At 38.0% G+C, this 24515-nt stretch overlaps 4 protein-coding genes across 4 annotated transcripts in view; 2 read left to right on the top strand and 2 right to left on the bottom strand.

Moving 5' to 3' along the window:
• The first annotated feature begins 87 nt into the window (after nt 1-87).
• Nucleotides 88-1490, top strand: LOC134803331 (uncharacterized). The gene has a single exon (XM_063776125.1). The coding sequence runs from the start codon at nt 151-153 to the stop codon at nt 1414-1416; it is 1266 nt and encodes a 421-aa protein (XP_063632195.1). The 5' UTR covers nt 88-150; the 3' UTR covers nt 1417-1490.
• A 527-nt stretch (nt 1491-2017) lies between these two features.
• On the bottom strand, nt 2018-4684 carry LOC134803529 (zinc finger protein 84-like). Its single transcript, XM_063776329.1, has 3 exons — nt 4640-4684; nt 3107-4324; nt 2018-2234 (listed from the first exon to the last, which is right to left on the bottom strand). Exons 2-3 carry the CDS (start codon nt 4309-4311, stop codon nt 2054-2056), a joined length of 1386 nt encoding a protein of 461 aa, XP_063632399.1. The 5' UTR covers nt 4312-4324; nt 4640-4684; the 3' UTR covers nt 2018-2053.
• A 490-nt stretch (nt 4685-5174) lies between these two features.
• On the top strand, nt 5175-18883 carry LOC134803400 (uncharacterized). The gene is made up of 5 exons (XM_063776219.1): nt 5175-5367; nt 8810-8880; nt 14654-14830; nt 15744-15858; nt 16636-18883. Exons 2-5 carry the CDS (start codon nt 8817-8819, stop codon nt 16757-16759), a joined length of 480 nt encoding a protein of 159 aa, XP_063632289.1. The 5' UTR covers nt 5175-5367; nt 8810-8816; the 3' UTR covers nt 16760-18883.
• A 3976-nt stretch (nt 18884-22859) lies between these two features.
• The window catches only part of LOC134803429 (cilia- and flagella-associated protein 91-like), a 64883-nt gene continuing 63227 nt past the window's right edge, over nt 22860-24515 (bottom strand). Inside the window, exon 24 of the mRNA XM_063776248.1 lies at nt 22860-23931. Coding sequence (XP_063632318.1) covers nt 23864-23931 — 68 coding nt within the window. The 3' untranslated portion in view covers nt 22860-23863. The remainder of the gene's footprint in view (nt 23932-24515) is intronic.

The following is a 24515-nucleotide window of genomic DNA, read 5'->3' as shown; positions in this document are numbered from 1 at the left end:
CAGGCTATGAGATTATGGTAACATTAATTAGGTCGATTATATTGCATCACAATCGACACTGGGTGCATCACTACAAAAAAAAAGAAAACCCTTAAAAAATATAAATGTCAGTCGTCAACGCTATTGTTATTGTTTTGTACATTAGTTAAAATGAAAAAACATAAAGAAAACCTATTTTCTACGAAGTTTCGCTTATTGAATTCGCAAGATTATTCAGAAGAGATAATCTGGTCATCAAGTGACTCCAGCGAGTTCGAAGATGTCGACAACAAAGCGAATTTCAATAACATAACCAACAAGAAACTAAATCGTAAAAGAAAACGCAAAACGAAGGTTCCCAGCAACGCTTCTAACTTAGATATTACTATAATTGACGTGACTAAAGACCCTGAAGGTGATAAGTCGCCAGTTTTAACTTGTAAAACTAAGCCGATTGAAATTGTTTTAGATAAGACGTACTCGATACCAAAATCAGCTGAATATAACAACAGTAAAGCTAATCTGACGTCGCCTGTGCTGTGTACTGGTACACAGAGAGCTAATATTAGCATGAAGAGTCCTGTAATAGCTCAGAAGTTTGCATCACCTGTTCACAGTCCTAAGATGAGAAAAACATTGTTTAGTGAAAGTAAGAATGATAATAAAATCCAAACAGAGAAACGAAGTATTTCTCCTGTACTTAGTCACTATTTTCCACGTGACCGAAGAAAAATGCAAGATAACATTAAGATAGAAATTGAAGATACTTCAATATTAGAAACACAGAATTCTATACAACTAGAAGACAGACTTAGTAACGAAAGCTCAAAAAGTTCTAGTAATGTGGATATAATAAAAAAAATTAAATCATTCTTTGATAATCAGTTTAGTTCTGAAAATTGTTCTCAAGTTTCAATTGCCGATACTCCTACACCACAGAATACTTCTAATGATGATGTAGAAATAATATCCATAACTCAGATGACTTCCAATGAAAGTAGCGTAAAAACAGTAAAACACACAAACTCCACAGACAATTCGACAATAGAAGCAGAAAAATTAAAGAAAATAAGGTATAAGAAAGATGGCCTCGCATACAGACTTTGTTCACTTTTAAAAAAACATAATGCTAACATTTCTCTATGGCAACACGAAAGGTTCCTGGCTGATAATTCCAATTTCAAAATACCCAAAGGTGAGCACTTGGTGTTCCGAATTCAAAAAGTCGAATATAAGTATGGAAGCTATTTACTGGACACTATTGATATAAATGATGAGGTGTTTTTAATTTTGATTAACAATAGTTATGTAAATAATTGTGTTTTTAATGTAGATAGTGTTCTCAAGTTGTATGAGCCTTATCAAACATTTAATTGTGGTGAAAAAAGTTTGATTGTTAATGTTTGTAAATTTGAATGTATTACTTTAGATTTATAATTTAAGTTTATAGCTATGTTACTTTACTGTACCTACCTGACAGCCAAAGTTACAACTTGTATACTAGGGTCCATTTTGTTACTACATATGTGATGTGATTGAATGTTATTAGCTTTCCTTGATGTGTAAATATTTATGAATGCATTTGTATATAATTATGTACATAAAACCAGTTGAATTGAGAATAGAGTAATTTTATTGAATATAATAGGGTCATTGCGCTAGTTTTAGTCTGGCTCTAGTTTTCGTCCACTTGACGAAATTTGAATATGGACTTATTGCAATCCTTAATATCTAAACAATTTATCTATCTACAAAAAATATAATTCGCAAGTAGCAAATTACAAATCAAATGTATTATTTGCTAATCCATCAAGTGGACGGAAACTGACACTGGGCGGTAAACTGACGCAATTACCCTATGCTGCCTTCGTGATGTGATGATGTATGTAAATAAAATCAAGACTCCTTTTTCATACATTTAATTTCATACTAGTATGTACACAAATCTCACTTAAGGGCTGATTTAGACGGCGGGCGAACTCGCATGCGATTTTAGTTACATTGCGTACTGTTGGTTACGTCCAAATTAACCGACCGATCAAAACCCGCAATGGTATGAGACTCGCATGCGAGTTCACGCATCGTCTAAATCAGCCCTAAGACAAGTCCTCATATGAACACCGAGCGCGTCCCTCCTACGGAACCGGCGGCCGCACGCGGCGCACAGCAGCTCGCGGGGCGGCCGGGGCGCGCGCGGCGGCCTGTGCGGTCGGTGTGCCCGCGAATGACGGGTGAGGGAGCTTTGCTTTGTGAACCTGGGGCAAAGGGATACATGATAATTCGTTGTAAGCAAAATAAACCAGCTATATACGGAGCGCAATCAAGGTCACCCCACAAAATACTTCTCTATTCTTCTCTTTCACTCTTTCTATTTCTGCCTCTAAGGAGCTATAATATGAGGCATACAAATGTAATCTATTTTAGAGGCTGTCTAAGCTAACTGCACCGACTTGAACAGAATTATAACTTTGTTATTTAATGATAACTTTGTTTTCCGCTTACTGCTCCTACACCAGCTACTTTAGATTAGAAATTATTTTATTAAGGTAGGGCACTCAAGGTCTATTAAAACAGCTTATTATTACATTATTTTTGTATAAGACTGTATATTGCCTAAATAAATAAAAACCGGGCAAGTGCGAGTCGGACTCGCGCACGAAGGGTTCCGTACCATAATACAAAAAAAAAACGAAAAAAAAGAACGGTCACCCATCCAAGTACTGACCACTCCCGACGTTGCTTAACTTTGGTCAAAAATCACGTTTGTTGTATGGGAGCCCCATTTAAATCTTTATTTTATTGTTTTTAGTATTTGTTGTTATAGCGGCAACAGAAATTTATTTTATTTAATTAAATTTATATATTTACTATCACGGTTCGTGAGATACAGCCTGGTGACAGACAGACGGACGGACGGACGGACGGACGGACGGACAGCGAAGTCTTAGTAATAGGGTCCCGTTTTACCCTTTGGGTACGGAACCCTAAAAAAAAAGTTCTGGGGTGCCATTACATTATAAAGGGGGTTGCACTGTAGGCCTTGGCCACTTTTTCTTTCGTATATGACATCTATTTCAGTTTAAAATGTATATAGTAGTATTTTGAATAGTTTCCTAGTAATAGGTACCTCATCCCACACTCCGCACACTGCACCGGCTTATCCCCATTATGAGCCCTGTAGTGCGCCTCCAAAGAGTGCCTCGCTGTAAACCTCTTCTCGCACAACTCACATCCAAACAGCTTTACTCCCATATGAGACAGCTTGTGTGCTTCATACTTGCTAAACACAGCAAACACTTTTGAACATATCTCGCATACTATTGCGTCTAATGTGTGTAATCTTGTGTGTAGTTTCAATGATTTTTCATGCTTGTAACTCTTATTGCATATTGTGCATTTATATTTTGTGTCTTCTAATTTTGAAGTCATATTTAGAATCACATCATTTGTTTTTATATTTTCTTTACTTATATCATTTGTGGTTTCATCATAAGAAGTGATACTTGTGTTTATAAAATCTTTACCATCTATGATATTACTATTTTGAAATCCAAAATCTTGGTTGTTGTCAATTTCATAATTATTTATTGTTATATTGTCATTTCTCTTATTACAATGTTTGTAAATCCTTTGTATTAAAATATTATCATCAATATCATCTCTATTAGCATCTAGCATCTCTATATTATTGTCCATATACTTTAAAGTATGCATTTTACCATGTTTCATCAAACTGTCTTTTCTACTAAAACGTTTGCCACAAACGGGGCATAGGAATCTCTTCTCCCCACTATGAACAACTACATGCTTCAGCAAATGTACCTTTTGGTAGAATTTTTTTAAACATACATTACATTCAAACGTTTTTAAACATTTGTGCGTCAATAAATGTCTTTCTACATTTGCTTTGTTCCTGTACACTTTGCCACAACATTCACAAGTGTGTATAAGACCTTTATGTAAAAGCAAATGTGATACAAGGCTATGCTTATGTGTATAACTTTGATTACATATATGGCAGGCAAAAGCTTTTACATTCCCGTGACTTCTTATATGATTACGCAGTTTTGCTTTAACTGTGTAATATTTATCACACAGTTCACATTGGAAGATATTTAATTTAGTATGTTTTCTGATGTGTTGTTCTAAAATAGACTTTCTCGTGTAGGACTTAAGGCAGTAATCACATTGATACATGTCAGATTTTGTATGTAGCTTGAAATGTGATGTTAAGCTGCTTTTTTGATAAAATTCTTTGCTGCAAACGAGGCATTTATGTTTGCATGAGAGATTTGTATCTGTTTTGCTCAGTGAGTGTAGTGCAACGTCCATATTTGTGGTTATTCTGGAATAAATAAATTGAAACAAGTTGATTTCAGTGATATAACACTTCATTAAATAGGTATTTAAAAAGCCAAACCATGTTGAAACAAATGTTGTCATTAGGTGTATTAATTTGAAAGTACTAGACCGTTTTAGCTTCTAGTATAGCTTTTATTAAGTGAATATTTATGTGCACCAAAGCATACTATTTATTATACTGTGCAAAGTTAGTTAGTTAGTTAAGGTGCAAAGTATGAAGCTTTGCATTTTATTAAACTTACAGTAAAATGGCAACATATTACATGTATAGCAAAACAAAGCCTCGTTTCTAAATTACCTTAAATTGCTGCAAATAGTACACACTACAGTCAGAAATATTAATAAAATCGGAATACAATTATGACACGAAAGATTACCAAAACCATACCAAAACACAATGTTTTGTCATAATTAAAATGCTAGTTTACTTACTTTCTTTAGAGATATCTATAATACTTTACACAAAATTGAACTGTATCTTATGGATTTACAGTTTAATTTGGCTTGCTGTAATGTTTTGAAATGAATCAAAAGAAAACAAATGAAACACTACGAACAAAACGCAAATGACGTTCCAGTACACGAAGAAAGTGTTCTAATAAAATGGATAAATACTAAAAATTCAAACTTTTTAAATGTAAATTATTATCAAACTAGATTTTTACACCCCAAAAGACGAATTGTTAAAATCATTACTGTATTATTTCAGGAAAATAAAAACGTTGTAAAAGTTTTAAATTTTCCCCACTATTAGGGTAAAACGAAAGCTCTCCCTGCTAGCAACACCGATGAATTTCAGTTCAGTCGATATTTTCAGCAGTAGCTAATGCAAGACTCCCATGTTACTTTCCACTGCATAGCTTTCTTTATGTATTTTTAGTTAAGTACATACTAATATTCAGACATTTATGGACTTCAGTACAGTGCTAAGTTGTGCAAAGTTTTAATCATTCAGTTATAATCGTGTACAGTTGTGAACGTAAAATGTTATTGATTGATAATTTGTGATACGAATCTAAAGCTCAGGTGAGTAAAACGAGGCCACACATTGAACGTGCTTTTTGATTGGCCTATAAATAACCCGACTATAATCATAGGAATACATAATTTATTACATTAATTCAGTGTAGGTAGGTACTTAATTATATTTTCTTGTGTTCTCTTTTTTGTCCGTAGGATTTCTGTAATATTCGATATGGATAGTCTTAGGCCTTTTTAAATTTACAGATGTGTATTCGCTTTATAACTTTCTACGAATTGATAAATAGGTGCATTGAAACATCTATTATAAGTATTATAACTTATACAATAGATCATTCAGGGGTCATTTAAATAAAAACTTATTTATGTTTTGATTTTGAAATAACTGTAAAAGTACCTACCTAATTCGTACGTTGGCCATATTCGATCCGGTTCCAAGGACCAACTCACTTAATTCAGTTTTTGACCGATCAAATAGAGACGGGACGCAAGAATGCCAATTTTGAACGCTAGTGCGCGTTTGGGGGCATTTTTATATTTCGAGCGCTCGAATTTGACCATAAATTTAAAATTGGTGATTAAACTGTGTATTATTAAATCAAAATAAGTCTACAACGATATTGACAGCCCACGCAATGCAAGTGTTATTTAATACGTCATATTTTCATAGAAGTGTGACGTTTAAAATAACACTTGCACTGCGTGTGCTATCAAAATCGTTACACTTATCTTGTACTAACTCTTCTATATGTATACGATGTAGGTATACCTAAAGTAAACATTGACTAATCTCGTAATCTCGCATCCAGAATTAGAAATAGTACATAAACAACAGTTGCGGGCTGCGGGCTGGTACAGGCAGGGACACTTTATTCCACGTACCAACGTATGCATGCATTATGACAATCTGAACCCTGAGCCCCCATTCGCAACCAAATACATTTTTACAACGCGCGTTAAAAAAGCGCTTGAATTTGTCCGCACTCTAAATTCGATTTAACGACCAAGGCTTAAAGTCGAAAATCCAACAACGCTTGATAAAAAGCGCCACCGGTGTCGTGTGAATACATACATGGCTATCCATTTCTGTCATTCAAACGCTTTTTTAACGCGCGTTGAAAAAGCTGCCGTGCGAATGGGGCCTGAAGGTCCCATCGCACGAGCGCTTTTTCAACGCGCATTATAAAAGCGCTTGAATTCCTCCGCACACAAAATTCGATTTAACGACCAAGGCTTAAAGTCGAAAATCCAACAACGCTTGATAAAAAGAGCCACCGCTGTCGTGTGAATACATACATGGCTATCCATTTGTGTCATTCAGACGCTTTTTTAACGCGCGTTGAAAAAGCTGCCGTGCGAATGGGGCCTGAAGGTCCCATCGCACGAGCGCTTTTTCAACATGAGCATGTGCTCTGTTGATATTTTTGACAAGCACTCCACAACTTACAAAAAAATGTAGAGTAAACGAGCAAAATTCATAAACAATTGTGACGGGGTACGTTAAGTTCGTCCGATTTTTCCGCACAGAGCTTTTATCGTCAGCTAAAGCCGGCACAATAGCACTGCCTAAATAACATGAATCTAAGGTCAAAAAGATTACTCAAAACAAAGTAGGTAATCCACACGGATCAATCTTTCAATCTCGTTCGAGATCTCGAAAATATTAACCGAGATCTCGACCGAGATTGCTAAAATCGAGATTTCCTGTCAGCGAGATTGAATCTCGAAAATTCGTGCGAGATCTCGCGAGATCGAGATTGCATTCCCTACTCACTCTCTAACAAAGCGCGTCTGTTACGATCTGGACAGATATGGCCGCTAGATGGCGACAGCGCCACGCGCGGCTTATGGCTAGCCACCAAAATTGGTGTGGAACGGACGATGTACTTTTACTACTTTTAGCTACCTGTAAATTAGCACTCAGTAGCACTTTACATCGCGTTAGTAATAAACATATGATGGGTTTAAAACGAATATGATTGACGGATGACTTCACTTCGAGTGCTCGTAAACTGTTATGAAGTTATTTAGCTCTCTGCCTATAAATAGGGAGCACTAAATTATTCTAGTTATTACTGAATTTATTGCAATTACTCGTAGTTATGTACAATATAGACGTCAGACGTCGCTGATAGTGATAGGTACCTATGTATATATTTAATGAGACTTTGCTAATCTCATTGTCAGAGGCCAAGACTCATTTTGGGTCGCTGCGCCATTAAGTAGTAGTAGTAGTAGTAAAGCGGAAAGATCCTAATCACTATTTGAATGCTTTTTTAACATCTTAAAGGATGACTCGTCACGCTAGACCGGGTCGTGCCCGAGCCGGAGCGTCCAATATCATTTTCTATGACGGCTGATCGGTGATTAGGGGAGATGTGGACATAATGATCCCTCGGAGTAAAATGATTCCCCATCGTATCTGAGCAACTACTGGTGCCATCTATCTAAATATGCAATAAACGTATGCCCTGTGACCCCGCCAGTTGCCTCTTAAAGTGTCATGACGGTACGAGCATGCAGCGAGATTTTATTAGGAAATAATTAAAAAATATATGTCTAATCTACGGTATGCCTATTTTCCGAATTCCATTACTTTTAGCATGTTGCGTTTTATTCAAATTATGTTTCACTGTCGGATCTTAATGATGTTTATCTATACTTTAAGGATGTTTATACTGAACCAAGTTGAATTTGAAAGTTATATTTTTGTCGATATTTCAAATTTGGTGTTTGAGGTCAAATGATCCCTTTTCGTAGGCGTAAAATGATCCCTGGAATCATTTTACCCCCTAAGTAATTTACTATGAGCATTTCCTGTGCAGGTCATAACATACCACGTCGCGAATTTATGTGCGCAAACCCACTTACTTCCTAAAAAAATACCTTAGGAAGAAATGCTAAGGGCTCTTAATGCGATTAAATTATTGATTGCCTTTTAAAATAGCAAGCAGAATCTGTGCCTCTGATGGCGTTAAAAAGAAGGCCAAAAGAGAAAAAAAATCAGCATTTATATCTTCTGAAAATAAAAAAACACTGTGGAATCGACCGGCCTAAATGATTTAGAGTGTTTAGACAAAGAAATCCTGATATCACAAAGGCATCATCTGTGATCATTTTAATCCTACCCTAGGGATCGTTTTACCCATGCATATATGTATAAAATGATCCTTTACTAGACTTTTAGAAAACATACATACATACAAATAATAAACTACATGCAAAATTGCAAAATATGAGAAATGAGTATGCAGTTACTTAGATAAGTAAATGGACTTTTCATAAATATCTAAATCTTGTGTTTATCTCTTCAACTTTGAACACAGTAAAGTTTCTCCCTTAAGGGGATCATTATACCCACATCTCCCCTACGTGGTGCTTTCCATAGAAAACGAAGCTCAGGAAGCTCCGACCCGGCCGCAGTCCGGTCTAACGTGAGTCATCCTTATATCGAGCAATGACTTACCAGATCTTGTTATTGTTACAGCTGTAACATGAAGCTGCCGGGGCCCAGCAGCGTGGTCTGTCTCGCCGCGCTTCTTTCTTACATATCACTTGGTAAGTCCATATATTGGTCCACATCCCGAGGGAAGCCCTCGACTGGAATCCCCAATGGTCTAAGAGCTAGCCACGGTAATAGGTATGCAATTTATAGAGCAACGAAATCCCTCTAGTTAGTATGCCATACTATCATTATTAATCAATCCGGGCGCCTGGCAGCTGTCTAGCGGTGGGTGTGGGAGTGGATGGGCAACAAAGTGGTTGTAAAATCAATTGAAGGTGTGCAATTTATAGAGCTCTGTGTTTGGTGTGATATAATAGCTAATTATGTATTTAATTCAAATATAATAATGCCAGGCGTTTTATTTGGGGGAAAAGTAGTGCCAGGTGATGAAAATACACAATCACTTGTGCGCCTGCAGGAAGTACTCACAATTGCTTTACGCATAGATTGTGAGTAAGGTGCAATTTGCTCGTGATCTTCCTGCAGGCGCACATGTGATTGTGACGAAAATGTTGAATTCAAGGATTTAAGATTTCTAATTTTAGGAGTGATTTTTTTAGATGAATTGAAGAGCCGCAATCGTACCTTCAAAGAGCCGTATGCGGCTCGCGAGCCGCGGTTTGCCGACCCCTGCTCTATCGCATCATCGCATCGCACCTTTTCGAGCGAGCGATTATATAGGGACGACCATTGACGTATATCTCAGGACTGGCCTTACGGGCAATAAGAATGGGGCATGAATGGGGCCAATACCACAGAAGAAATAATAGTACTACCGTACAGAAAGGACACTTCCTACAAACCCGAAGTTTGACAGCGATTCAGGGTCGAATCATGCTATCCCTTTCTAATATATAGCACTATCCCTTTCGGCTATTTAGGGTTGTCAAAATTCAAGTGATTATCTTATCTGTGGTCGTGCACGCACATGGAAGTCAAGTGGTGCCAACCCTAATAATTGCTCGGAGCAATGCTGAGCCGAACGGAGCCGAGTTCGACCGAAGTCAGGAGTGTGTCCCCACTGCCAGTACAGCGGTGTGAGGGCCACCCCACATCTGGCGTCTTTCGAGCGTCGGCGTCGGTCAGCGCTATGGAAAATGACGTCGCTGCGCAGTGGCGTCGACGTTGGGCCATAGAGTTGTAGACGCCGACGCTCGAAAGACGCTAGATGTGGGGTGGCCCTGACACCGCTACAACGCGATTGGTTGATGAGTTCGCATCACGCGAGCGATTGATCGCGACTAGTTGCGTTAGACTGCACGATTGGCTCGAATTCGTGAGTGACACCGCTGAACTAGTACCATTTTTAGTGCCCATACGTCCTGAGATATGGGCCACCCCACATCTGGCGTCTTTCGAGCGTCGGCGTCGGTCAGCGCTATGGAAAATGACGTCGCTGCGCAGTTGCGTCGACGTCGCGTCGACGTTGGGCCATAGAGTTGTAGACGCCGACGAGACGCCGACGCTCGAAAGACGCTAGATGTGGGGTGGCCCTATACGTCAATGGGGACGCCGAAATTCCGATTTTCTGTGTTCGTGGTCCTCTGAACGCAGCTTGGCAGGCGGTCGACGAACAGACGGAGGGCTGGCTTCGGCAAATGGTTAACGATTTCTAGAGCAACACATCTTCTCTAGTTACCTAATATAGTTTGTTATACTATACTATACTGACAAACAGGCGCTAGATATAATAATTACCTATATCAATTTATCTGTCTAGTTTCATTGCTCTTGAAATCGTTGACGTAGCTCTTCTTCCAACAGTTTGTGCTTGACCACCATTATGACATCCATTTTTAGGGTTCCGTACCCAAAGGGTAAAACGGGACCCTATTACTAAGACTCCGCTGTCCGTCCGTCTGTCACCAGGGCTATAACCGCGAAAATCAGCAAGCGGGTAGTGAAGCCGATGGTCCTAGGTTCGAGTCGGTAAGGGCATTTATTTGTGTGATGAGCACAGATATTTGTTTCTGAGTCATGGATGCTGTCTATGTATATATATATCATGTCTGAGTACCCACATCACAAGCTTTCTTGAGCTTACCGTGGGATATAGTCAATTTGTGTAAAAATGTCCCTATAATATTTATTTATTACTTATCTAGTAAAATCTTTATAGACATTTGATCCGAGAAACAAACTTTAATCGATTTAGCCTATTTTTTCATGTAGCAAATAAAAACACAAAATAACAATAATTATTTTTTATTACCATAAAGATAAAAAAATTGCTCTACTTTCATAGTGAGTCTTAAATTGAATTGAATATACCATAAGTGGCCCATCATCAAGCCTTTCTCTATCCACTCTGCACTAACCATCACCATTTAAAGTATTACCTTGCTGATTTTACTTACAACATTATCAGGAGTTCTCAAAACTAATCCTTTTATCAATTCAGGTATGTTGTTTTGAAAAGCAAAATCAACCAGTGCATCTAATGTCTCCGGCTTGACGGTTGCAATCAGTTTCTCAATGCAACCAGCTGCCAGCTTATCCATCAAGCAGCGTCGAGCTAGCAGTAAAAGTGGCTTTAATTCTAACTCTGCATTCGGAATGGTCCCCAAGTACATGTATGCCTTTAAACACTGAAGGACCTGCACCGTCACCCCTACCATGTTGATGCTGCCTTGCCCTGTCTCTTTCCATTGCCCTCCCAGCATTGCCCTGAACATCTCACTGTGAATGTATAGTACACTCTTGTGCACCGGCACAATACCATCTTCTGCCTCAAGTTTAAAGTCTGTGAACTCTGTTTCTTCATAAAGTTCTTTATAATGTTCATTGCATACAACCACATGCGTTGCATCTTGTACTACAAAGTTTATTGTAATTGTATATAAAAAAATGTTATTATTCTTGAGTAGAAAACAGTCATATTTTTTTGTTGGTATTTGAAATTGTAGCCATTCATCCTGGCAAAGAATTTGCTTATTGAAGCCTTCCGTGGTTATGTTTAGTGAAAATGTTTTGTTCTTTGCATTCAAATTCTTCTTCAATTGAATATTGACTAGAAGATGAAATTCAGGCGTTTTGAGTGGCTTCATGGTTACAACAACAACAGCCATTCCATTTACATCTAAGTTGTTGATGACGATATCACCGACATCATCCTCAAATCTCATAACTGATAATACTGTCTTCATCATTGCCCCACGCTGTTGTGTCTCCATTATGCTGCAAAGAGAATAGATAAGTAGATAATAATTCAATAGCTAAGCCGTTTTTTTCTTTTTTGACAAAGTTTGTGGGGTGTGGGAAGTATACATTATTGCAATTTGTTTCAAAGAAGTTACTATAGATGGTCAAGCAAATCTTGTCAGTAGAAAAAGGCGCGAAATTCAAATTTTCTATGGGACGATATCCTTTCGCGCCTACATTTTTCAAATTTGCCGCCTTTTTCTACTGACAAGATCTGCTTGACCCAGTATACCTTCCAAACGTGACGAAAAAGAATCGACAGAAAATAAATATTTGCGGTATCATTTGAGAAGAATGACAATAAACTTTTCTCAAAAATGGACGGCAAAGTCGACTTTGCCGTTTAAAAAATTGGTCGCGAAGCGCGGAGTTTATGGTCAGTCGAAAATTAAAAAGTTAAAAACATTGCAGTCTCGATTTTGGGACTGCAATGTTGCATACAAATTCCATTATTTGTCGTGTTCCAAACTTTTTAAAAGTTAAAATGGCCATATCAAATGAAGGCACAGGCCCATTAAACAGCCAAACAGATGATTAGTACTTATAATTATAATGTTGGTACCGCGACTATTTAGCTGTCTCAAATAGGTTGGCGTATTTTCGGCAGTAAAATACACTTTTATTTTTTAATTAAAAAAATAAAAGGCGGCAAAGCTAACTATTTCAATTGATTCTACTTTTTTCTGTGAAAATATATACGTGAGAACGTTGCTTCTGTGAAATATTTCTATTATATTTATATTTCTTGCACCATTTTTGAGAAAAGCACTATATATGACTCGGCTGGAAGGCTACTTGCTGGCTTCGGATTCATTTAAACGGACTCCCAAGGTCGTCCGTTTAATACGAATCCTCAGCCTGCAAGTAGCTACTTCCGAGCCTCGACAATAATGTACTATTATCCTCCCAGGTAGGTACACCCTATTCAGGGTCCATTTGACACCATAAGTAATATGTAAATACTGGCCAAAAATGTACCATGGAAGATGATGGAAGCAAGAAATAAATGAATACTGAATACTTATAAAATGGCCTACCTAGTGGTCGTATTTTTGAATCTTTATTTTGTCAAATAACAAGTGTTTTAGAAATGGAACTTTACTTACCACCTTCTCGTAATAGGAGTGGGAGGCATAATTGTTACTTAGGTAATTTTAATATTTGTAAGAATAGTAAAATGTGATTATATTCGATATAAATGATGGAAAGCAGAAGCACGCACGGATCGCACGGATGACGGATGAGAGATTAGGGTTGCCAGGTAAGTGCAAGTCGATTTAGCATACAAAGTCATAATGGGGTTGGGGTGGGGTAGACTATTTTTACTTATTTCCGCTACTGGTATACCATACGGTGGCATTGGCATAGTCTGAAGGCCGAAATGATCGCACTTTTACGTACGATAATGACCATTGTATTCCTCGTAAATCGTACCTGGGCTATAACCGCCTACCCCGATATTCACCAATTGCGGATATCTTTCTCTGTCACTTTATTTACGCCTTAATTGGTGTAAAGTTTAAAAGAGAAAAGGCTGCAGTCTAATGTATACGAAAATTTATATGATACACCTGGCAACTCTGTATGACTTGGGAATGACACATAAAGCGTTTCGTTCTACGCAAATGCTACTATTTGTCTTAAGTACGCCTCAAAGGCCAGCCAGGGGCCCATTTCTCGAACGGTATTAGACTAATATTATTAGTCTACGTACCGTCAAATCGTATGGGTTACCATGACAACACACTAATAATATTAGACTAATACCGTTCGAGAAATGGGCCCCAGCCAATAGGGAGTATTACTGCAATGTTCTGCCGCCAGAGTGCAGCACTAATTTGTTTAGTAAACCATAGAGTAACTTATACATACTAGGCCATAAACATGCAGTTTTTTGACATGTTTCACTATGACATTGATGCATCAAAGCGGTTTGTTTACAGGTGGCCTACCGCGAAATGCGAAATTTCATTATCTGCCTCTCTATCGATCGAATAGGCAAGAGTGATAGAGAGGCAGAAACCGAACTTTGTCGTGTTTCATGGTAGGCCATGTGATTGCGCAAGTGACGCCCTCTACAGGCAGAGTTTTGCGTAATATTCCCTATTTATTTTCTGATCAAATCGTGATCCGAAAAGAAATTGGCGTCAATCTCCAATTTACTCAATAATCACCAATCATGTAGTATTTACAATTATTACTTATTTGTGTTATATAAACTGAAAATCATAACAATGGCTCCTCTACACGAATGGCCAACGCCGGCCAATCCAAGGGACGCAGCCATGCGGTAGACTGAGATAGCAATATCACTTGCTCCCTCTAATGCATAAATGCGTCCCTTGGATTGGCCGGCGTTGGCCATTCGTGTAGAGGAGCCATTAGATTCCAAAAAAAGTAAGACAATGTTGCCACTTTTTTCAAGCGCGTCTTGTATTTATGTAAAAATAAGTAAATAAAAGTACTTTTTTAAATCGTAGTAGTAAAATTACCAATAAATAAATTATCTTAGCGTGTTTATTTATACAAAGGAATTTACTATTTAACAAACAAATTATTGCAGTGGCAACATTGTCTTACTTTTTTTTGAATCTAATTACGATTTCTTATTTTCCGTTGTTCCAGCGCAAGCCATCGACTGCTTCAAGTGCGTCTCCATGAACGGCAAGTTCGCGGCCTGTGATGACCCTTTCCACAACAACCATTCTCTCCAAATGCTGGAGTCACCGTGTATGGGGGGGCGGAAGGGCCGCGATGGACTATTTCCGGCTACTTCCTGTATAAAGATCGCTGGGGTGTTTGGTAAGTCTTCCTTCTCCCTATCTCTTTCTTTATCTCTCTCTCACACATTTTAAAATTTGGCGCCCCAGGCCAATATGTTTCGCCGCCCCAGAAGTGGCGGCATATGCCGCCCCTGGGGGTTGGCGCCCCGGGCCATGGCCCGGATGGCCCTAGAGTAAATACGCCCCTGTCTCACACAGTCTCATCTATATAACAACCATCTCTCTAAATGATGGAGTCAACGTGGAGTGAGCGGCTTCTTTGACGGTCAAAGGGTTAAAACAAGTGCGAGTCGGACTCGCCCACCGAGGGTTCCGTACTTTTTAGTATTTGTTGTTGTAGCGGCAACAGAAATATATCATCTGTGAAAATTTCAACTGTCTAGCCTCTAGCTATCACGGTTCATGAGATACAGCCTGGTGACAGACGGACATTTTAATCTTTAAAAAGCGGCCAAGTGCGAGTCGGACTCGCCCATGAAGGGTTCCGTAGCAGCAAGTAACATAATAAAATAGCGGTTTACGATTTATGACGTATTAAAAAAACTACTTACTAGATCTCGTTTAAACCAATTTTCGGTGGAAGTTTTACCACTTTGGAAGTGTCTCTAGCGCAAACTATATTCAGTTTAGAAAAAAAATTATATTAGAAACCTCAATATCATTTTTGAAGACCTATCCCACGATGCCCTCACGTATATGGGTTTTATGAAAAAAAAATTTTGAGTTTCAGTTCTAAGTATGGGGACCCATTGTTTTTTTTCTCTATTTTTGTGTGAAAATCTTAATGCGGTTCACAGAATACTATATAGTTTCGGAAAAAAGTGGCTGTGACATACGGACGGACAGACAGACAGACATGACGAATCCATAAGGGTTCCGTTTTTTGCCATTTGGCTACGGAACCCTAAAAATGCATGTTTATCTGTTTGCAGATGACACGGGCGAGAGCATCACGGTGCGGGGCTGCGGGCTGGACTCGGGGACTGCGACGACGGACACGGAAATCATTCGCATGTCGCACTGCGGCCGCTTCTACTACAACGATAGGTAAAACTTCCCTAAGACACAGACTGACATATTAAATACTAGCTATTGCCCGCGACTTCGTCTGCGTGGAATTAGTATCAGCAGCTAGAGTAAGTACAGCGCCTGGATAAAATCTAATAGCAATTCGAGCATAATATGCTTAATTGTTAACACCAATTAACAGGCACTTCATTTTCTCATTTCCACCCTCTTTAGGGATGACTTTTGACATAAAAACTATCCTATGTCCTTCCCCGGGTTCTATGCCAAATTTAAACTAAATCCGTTCAGCGGTTTAAGCGTGAAGAGGTAACAGACAGACAGACACACTTCGGAGTTGGTCCCATAAATTTGTTCAGTATGGCCTACCTAATCACCTCGCACAATATGGCTAACGGTCCAAAAATGACTCTATATATAAGTATGGAATGGATATAACTTTCGCGCCATAACGGGGAGCTTCTGCAGGAGCACGTCGTAAACTATAGTCTGTATCTTTAGGTATTTAAATAAAAGTAAACAAACAATTTGTAAATTTTCGGGTAGTTATAACATTTATTGGTTAACCAAATACAAAGCCGCCTGGGTCAGTCACTGAACGACCTGACTTTAACCTACATTATTTGATCATGTAATGTTTTCATCTACCCTCAACTGGCTTAAGGAGCCATTTGAGGGTAGATTTTGTTTACTTTTATTGAAATACCTACAGATACAGAGTTATAGGGCGTACAATCGCATACTCCGAGGGTCAACCCGAAGTGTTTGGAATATAAAATAATCAAACTCTGTTCCCAGATACGTGCACGGCTGCCTGCAGAGCTGCAACGACGCGGACGCCTGCAACGGCGCGCCTCGCACGCAACACGTCGCTCTTAACCCGCTATTATACACCACCATCTTTCTCTTGATACAGAGCTAACAGAGACCGGGCTAAGAGGGGGAGGATTCGTTTTGATTTTGTTTCAGTATCTGCAAGTATAAGATATAGATGGAAGGAGTGTGCAGTACGGATGTATTACATATAGAACTGGAAGAAAGCCATTGGGGTAACTTTGAAAGCGGGATAACTTTGTAAATCGCTAATATCTATTAAGCCAGTAGCACTTCGTATTTCGGCAATACTTATGTTATTACAACGCTCACCCCACCCAGGCATCTTTTGATTCCTGTTGCTACAAGAAAATGCATCTAATTTAGTATTATTTTGAGTTTAAGCACTAATCTCCCGCAGCTCAGCCTTCGGCCTCGCGTGTAGGCGTGCCTCTCCCGGAGGCTTCGGGCCTTGGGCCCTCGCATTTAAGATACTTGCGAACATTGACGTATATCTCAGGACGGGCCTTACGGGCACTAAAAATGGTACTAGTTCAGCGGTGTCACTCACGAATTCGAGCCAATCGTGCAGCCTAACGCAACTAGTTGCGATCAATCGCGCGTGTGATGCGAACTCATCAACCAATCGCGTTGTACCGCTGTCACACCGCTATAGTGCCCCATTATCAAACCTGGGATAACTCGGGGCACTTATACTAAAGTGACGTAGCAAAATATATTATCGAGAATTAAATATATCGATGTTACTGTCATTACTGTCAACATCTAAATGTTCTACGACATAAATATATTTATACAAAGTCGCTTGGCATACTGCTTCTTAAATTCTAAAAAGGTGTATTTACGAAGAACTTATTTTATTTTTAAACCAGGTACGTATTGCCAAATTGGCACTAAATGTTTTATTCTAATAATTTTATATCGTTATTTATTATTTCTTAAACATTCATCATTTATTGCTAAAAGTACATAAAAAGTAAAATTTACCTTAATTCATAAAGTCTTATAGATCGAATTTTTTTTATCGATATCAAATCCCTAGAATGTGCCCCGAGTTATCACAGGTTTGCCCATTATTAATGCCCGTAAGGCCAGTCCTGAGATATACGTCAATGCTTGTGAAATTTTGAGTAAGCATGCACAGGTCGGATACTTGCAATTCCCAAAATTACTCCACATTCGAACTTATCCCAATGCACCTTCCTGTGACTTTCTTGTTAATCAAAAACGGACCTTGTTACCGAGCTACACAGTTGATCATAGGAGATTAGAGAAAACGGTACCAAAGATACCTATAAAGGCCTATGCGAGTAACGGTACTGAAACTTCCTGCATATTATAATTTTAATAACTAAATGTGAAGTAGAATAACAGTGAAACAATCCTGATACGTTTGTTACATCTAAACAGTCGCTGGGTACTTTTTGTATTGTAGGGAGGCCGACCAGGGGGGCTACCGCGAAAACCGAAATTCGCAAATTGCGGGGATCTTTCTCTTTTACTCCAATGAAGGAGTATATAAGTGTGACAGAGAAAAATGTCCGAACTTCGATTTTCGCGGTTATAGCCCTGCTTTCGTACAAAATATGCCCGGCGACCGTGTGAATGTGATAAACGCTTAACCCAAAGTTTTTTAAAGGGCACAATCAGCAGGGAATTTGTCCATTAAAATATCTATTTAAATGTAATATTAATATAGTTAGTTTAGTCGCATATTACGCTATACACATCACACAAATATTCTATACAAAACTACCTATATATTTATTGGCTTGTAATATTTGAACATGAATTCCACTTTGATGTTGTTCAAACGACTTTGAGGTTAAGATAAACGTCACTTTGATTTTGAGGTAATAATGTTTACCCAGTTTACAAGAATAACTGAAAATGGTGAAAGCATGAACTTTACAAACTACCTACTTACGGGTATATAATGTGGATATATCTCTTATAATAATAAAACTCGACTCGATAATTGTGTACAAATATTTCAAGCCATAGTAATATGTACTTCACTCGCGTAAGTAGATAACGTACGTAGATTTTATATGTTAAATTAAGTTGCAAACATCCTACTATTGCTATAAGATTGTATGTCCACGTGTCGGGTTGTTTCTCTCGCGGGCGACATACTGTCGCGGCGCCCCTGTGCTAAGCTTGCTGGTCGAGAAACTTTTGTATAAGTATCACTTTACACTAAAATATGATTACTACGATATCAAATTTGGATTTAAGCTTTCAAATGCCCACTTTAAAAATGATAGACTTGGCGCGTGGACCCTACCAAAGAGTTACTATTTCAAGTTTCTTTCCCTTGGCTGTGATAAGTTTTCTACCATATACAAAATGCTTTTTAATGGCTGCGTTCATAGATAGTACTTTCAATTTTAAATTGTAATAGTCAGACCATTAATCTACGCTGCTACGAAATAAAACAGCGTATTTTATTACATGTTTCCTGTTTTGCCATTCCAGGGCAAGAATATGTTGAGCATCAAAACCTGGTAGTTTTAAAATGAAGAAATCTGATGACCTTAAAGCATTTAATAACTGGAGTGGCCATTAAGAGCTTACCCCTCTGCCGAAAACCTTGCACAATTGTGCAAACTTTTGTATGGACTGACGTTACGTACAAATCATGTAGAAATAGAAATACATTTGACGTCCCCTCACCCGCAAAAATCGGCTGACTGTTTCGTAAAGTAAATGACAGCGATGACATCTCCAGTTACTAAATGCTCTAAGCTGACGACTACAATTCAGTGAAACATTTGAAAAATTAAAGGCTCAACATTTTTATTGGAGATTTATTTCGCAGAAAATTGTGAGTTCGAGATAGATTTTATACATAACTAAATAAATCTAGGACCAGTGTAAATGAAATTCAAAAATCACCACGAAAAAATCTTTTCTGACATACGACTTATTGGAATTGATAATTTGATTGACAGCTATTAATAATTAGTTTATAGTAATTTTGTATTTTTCGGTATGAGATGCATTTTCATAATAAAAGCTAGAATCATATGTATATTATGTACCTAAACAAAAGGGTTAACTTCAAAGATTTTTAGCAGTTCGTCAGAAATGAATGAGCGGCCTAGGTGCTCACAAATATCTGAACACGCTCCTATTGCCAAGGCGTTAGAGTTCATACTGAGTTGTTTTTTAACACCTTAATCGCTCACATATGTCTGATACCGACTGCAAATACAATAAAACAAGATATAAAAGCGTTAACATATCTCTGACGTTAACTGTATTCGAATCAACATCACACGAGAACAAATCGAGATTACTTTCACTTTGAGGTTAAAGTTGAGGTAATCCCAATTTAACCTCAAAATTATAATTTAAGTAAGTGTTGCACCTTTATACTAATTGTAAATTAAGCTTTATGAAGTGAGTACGCAACTTTTGCCTAATATTGCGAATTTTTATAGACATGTATGGATATTTATTTTATACCGATTGTCGATACTGCCCATGATTTCGAGCAATAAAATAGATATAAATAATAATGTTTATATTCTTGACCTGTCCGATATAATTATAACCCTTTACCGCAGTGTAAAAAGTAACAGTGGACCGACGCCTTTGATGTTTGCGTAAACTCCGACACCACACGTGAGCACAGTAGGGTTGTCATTGTCACAGACTTTTACACACCAACACACACATAACAAATAAGACACGTTAGCCCTGTAAGTAGTACCGAGCTACTAACAATGGCGATGTATGCAGCTCGGGTTCGCGACCCACCCCGCACGATTGCCCTGTCTAGACGGCTTCGTCGAATGACTATTGTTTTATAGACTGTGCCTTTACACCCTGTCTGATACGATCGTGTAGGTTTATCATCATCATCTTCCTCGCGTTATCCCGGCATATTGCCACGGCTCATGGGAGCCTGGGGTCCGCTTGACAACTAATCCCAAGAATAGGCGTAGGCACTAGCTAGTTTTTACGAAAGCGACTGCCATCTGACCTTCCAACCCAGAGGGTAAACTAGGCCTTATTGGGATTAGTCCGGTTTCCTCATGATGTTTTCCTTCACCGAAAAGCGACTGGTAAATATCAAATGATATTTCGTACCTAAGTTGCGATAAACTCATTGATACGAACCGGGGTTCGAACCCGCGACCTCCAGATTGAAAGTCGCACGCTCTTACCGCTAGGCCACCAGCGCTCTATCGTGTAGGTTTATGATAGGGTTATTTAAATATTTAAGGAGAGAAAATGGCGGAAGTTTTAATAAATAATGTACGGTATTTCGGTATGGCATCTTTATAGACTCATTAATTTAATTCTCGTAATTTTTGACATTGTTTTAAAAGACGTATGACATGCAAATACAATGGATATTGACTAGAAAACTGTAAAAATAAATGATCAATAAAATATAAACTAACTAGGTACTATATTACCAAAAATATGAAAAATTAAAAAATTGCTTAACCCGTTGAATGCCACGCCTATCGTGCGCGGCGCGTCATAGTGTCTTGTCGGAATGCACGAATGTTGATATTGGCAAAGAGAAAAAAATACATAGAGTGCTCACTCCATACATCGGGTTTAGTACCAAAACGACTATTATTTTCGTAGTCGACATCTAGCATCGAGTAGCGGAATTATCAGTACTGCTACTTGACAATAGATGTTGCGACGGCCGAAAAGTCTAATGTTCAACAATTTTCAGCTAATATTATAACTAGGGCTTCCAAAATTACGGATATGTCAATTACGTAATTAGTTACGAAATTCAACATTTTAATTACGTAATTACGTAATTCCGTAACTGACTGAATGTTTTAAAATAAAACAAAAGTTTCAAATAATTGGTGATCCTTAATAAGAAAAGAATGATACATTGAATGAATGATACTTTTTTATTAACCGACTTTAAGATCTCAATAGAATGAGGACCTCAATTCGGTTGTACTAATATTTAATGTGATGTTTGTAGTACACACAGATTGGTCGCATTTATAGTTCGTTTTTTTTAGCATTAGCAAGAACTTGAAAGAAGGTAAGCGATTTTGACATGTCTTTTAATTGAAAAACGCTTTTTAAAAATCAAAAACGATTACTTATGAAAGCAGAAGAATATAAATGATCGTATTAGATTCATAATTGTTACATATTTGCCGTAACTTAATTTTAAAATGTGTTTTTCAATTAAAAGACACATCAAGATTGTTTACCTTATTTCTAATGCTAAAAAAAACGAACTATATGTCAAATCCATGGAATCCATATGGAATCGAGGGAGCTCCTCAAATCTTAAAGGCATACATACTTATAGTACAGTTACATAAATGTATTTTCATCAACAAACAAAACAACGACATTAGATGAAGTGGATCTGCGGATTATGATCAGAACGGAACTCTTCAATGACGCATAGTTCAAGTTCGGCTATTTATCTTCTTAGTTATGTTTGTTAAGCAAGTTCGGTTTTTAAGCTACATTTTTGTCAAGCCCGGGGTTCTGATGATGGGATCTAGGAGGCATCGAGGGAATTCCTCAAATCTTAAAAGCACACTTAAGGTAGTGATTTATATATTTTCATCAACAAATCAAGCATGTACCTACATTAAAAAAAGTGACATTTGATGAAGTGGAGTTGCTGATGATGATTAGAACTGAAACACAAGTTAGGTATTCAAGTCATATTTTTGTCAAGCTTGATTTCTGATTATGGATTCTATTAGGAATTGAAGGAACTCCTCAGCTTATTAGCACACTCTAGCGGATTTTTTATTTACGTTTAAATAGTGCTATTCGGTGAAATGGAACTACTCATGAAGACCAGAATGGAACTCCTCTACGACAAAATGTTTATTAAAGTCTTTAGGGTTAACTGGCAGAAGAAAAGAGCCTCTCGGCTTCAATACTTGCGGGTTGCAGGTACAGATAATAAATAATTGTATGCAGCTGTCAAGTAGACTTCTCTCTCACCACCAGTAGTAATATCACCAAATAATAATGCGCTAATTTAAAATGTTGTTTTATGCAAGTCTAGGCTAAAATATCGCACATATCTGATTATATTATTTTATTGTTAATAATTCCGTAATTACGGGATTGTTCGTTTTAATTACGTAATTATTTAAAGTTCAATAGTTATTCGGAATTACGTTATTACGGAATTACGTAATTACGGAATGGAAGCCCTAATTATAACCGGATTAACCGGAACTCTATTTTCAACTCCTTCTGCTTTTAATATTAGTTGTAAATTGTTGTTCAATACAATTTTCGCGAGTCGCGACACTAGAGAATTCTAGTATCAAGTAGCGGTACTGATAATTCCGCTACTCGATGCTAGATGTCGACTGAGAAAATAATAGTCGTTTTGTTATCAAGACTGATGTATGAAGTGAGCACTCTATTCTTACTATACAGTATGTATCAGAACGAAAGGCCAAGAAAGAGACCCATTAAGGTAAGTAAGGTAAGGTAAGTGTCCCTGTGAATGACACTATTAGGAGGAAATTAAGACATTTACTCGGAAAACTACTTAACTATGACCTATACAGACTATTGGTGTATGCAGATTTATGAACCAGTCCTTCCTTAATATCAGCGGAACAATACATTATTGTATAATAGTAATAACATTTATTAATTATTTCAGTTTTCCTCGACATCTGAAATTGTACCAGTGGATAACTGGCGAAATGGAAGCACCTCCTAGCAAAAACTACCTCACAAAGTGAAAAATATTTAACGTATTAATGACAGCTTCGGAACAAAATTCATAGATAACACATACAATCGATTAAGTCCTGTTTTTTGTTTATATTAAAAACCGTTTTCTTATTTTTCAAAATAAACTGCGTAAAAGTCATACATTAGGTCAGTGTCATCCATACGGACATTTACCTTAATGTATAGGTCATACTGAGCAACTTTTACTATGGGACCAAACCCGAAATCGCAAAAAAAAAAAATTGACTCTCCCTTAGGAAATTTCAACATCAGACCAGCAAAATGTATGAAACATCAATTTTTTTTCCGCGTTTTCGGGGTTGGTCCCATAGTAAAAGTTGCTCAGTATGACCTAAACATTAATGGGTCTCTTTCTTTGCCTTTCGTTCTGATACATATTGTATTTCTCCATGGTTGTAGCCGCGCGCGTCAGTTGACGTCTCAGCGGTGAAAGGGTTAACCATTCTGACGTCCATCAGTCTAACTTGGTGTCGATGACCTCAGAACTGATATCGGAGGTGCCATCATCATCAACCACGTCATCTGCAACAAGTAAAAGGGGCACACTGAAAGTTTTTAGAATAGAGAAACTGCAGTAATTAGGTTGTAAATTTATATTAGGGCTGCCTGCATGTCCACTGAGGCGGAGTGGAGGGGGGCTGTCCATAAATTACGTCATCGATTTTTGACGATTTTTGACCCCCCCCCCCCTATAATCATCCAAAAATCATGCTTCAAATGACCCCATTTCCTCCTACTTCATGCTACCGTCATCCGATGTCCAGACCCCCCCCCCCCTAATTTGAAATGACGTAATTTATGAATAGCCCCAGGGGAGATTTGTGGAATCGACCAATAGCACAGAATACGTAATGGTACTTATTTTTTGGCCAGCCTGTATACGGTATAACGACATCCATGCCATATTGCGCCTCAACAAAATACCTTAAAACGGATATCTAGCCTTGGGTCATTTTCATCGATAAATGCAACCAAACCAATTAATAATCATTTGACAATGCCGTGCGCTCCCCCCTTCCCCGCGCGCCTACCCCCCTCAGACGACCGCAGTCTCTAACGCTCCCGTTGAAGCTTCTATCATTATGAATCGAAATATCGAATTGAAA

Source organism: Cydia splendana, chromosome 26, assembly GCF_910591565.1.
Source record: "Cydia splendana chromosome 26, ilCydSple1.2, whole genome shotgun sequence".
NCBI lineage: Eukaryota > Metazoa > Arthropoda > Insecta > Lepidoptera > Tortricidae > Cydia > Cydia splendana.
This window is presented reverse-complemented; position numbering and strand designations above follow the sequence as displayed.

What these genes read in the sequence shown, in the direction of transcription:
- LOC134803331 (XM_063776125.1), top strand. Translation starts at nt 151, where the DNA reads ATGAAAAAACATAAAGAAAACCTATTTTCTACGAAGTTTCGCTTATTG.
- LOC134803529 (XM_063776329.1), bottom strand. Translation starts at nt 4,311, where the DNA reads ATGGACGTTGCACTACACTCACTGAGCAAAACAGATACAAATCTCTCA. An exon ending in TGTGCGGAGTGTGGGATGAG is followed by an intron (nt 2,235 to 3,106) that starts GTACCTATTACT and finishes CCTTTGCCCCAG; the next exon opens with GTTCACAAAGCAAAGCTCCC.
- LOC134803400 (XM_063776219.1), top strand. Translation starts at nt 8,817, where the DNA reads ATGAAGCTGCCGGGGCCCAGCAGCGTGGTCTGTCTCGCCGCGCTTCTT. An exon ending in TCTTTCTTACATATCACTTG is followed by an intron (nt 8,881 to 14,653) that starts GTAAGTCCATAT and finishes CCGTTGTTCCAG; the next exon opens with CGCAAGCCATCGACTGCTTC. An exon ending in AAAGATCGCTGGGGTGTTTG is followed by an intron (nt 14,831 to 15,743) that starts GTAAGTCTTCCT and finishes ATCTGTTTGCAG; the next exon opens with ATGACACGGGCGAGAGCATC.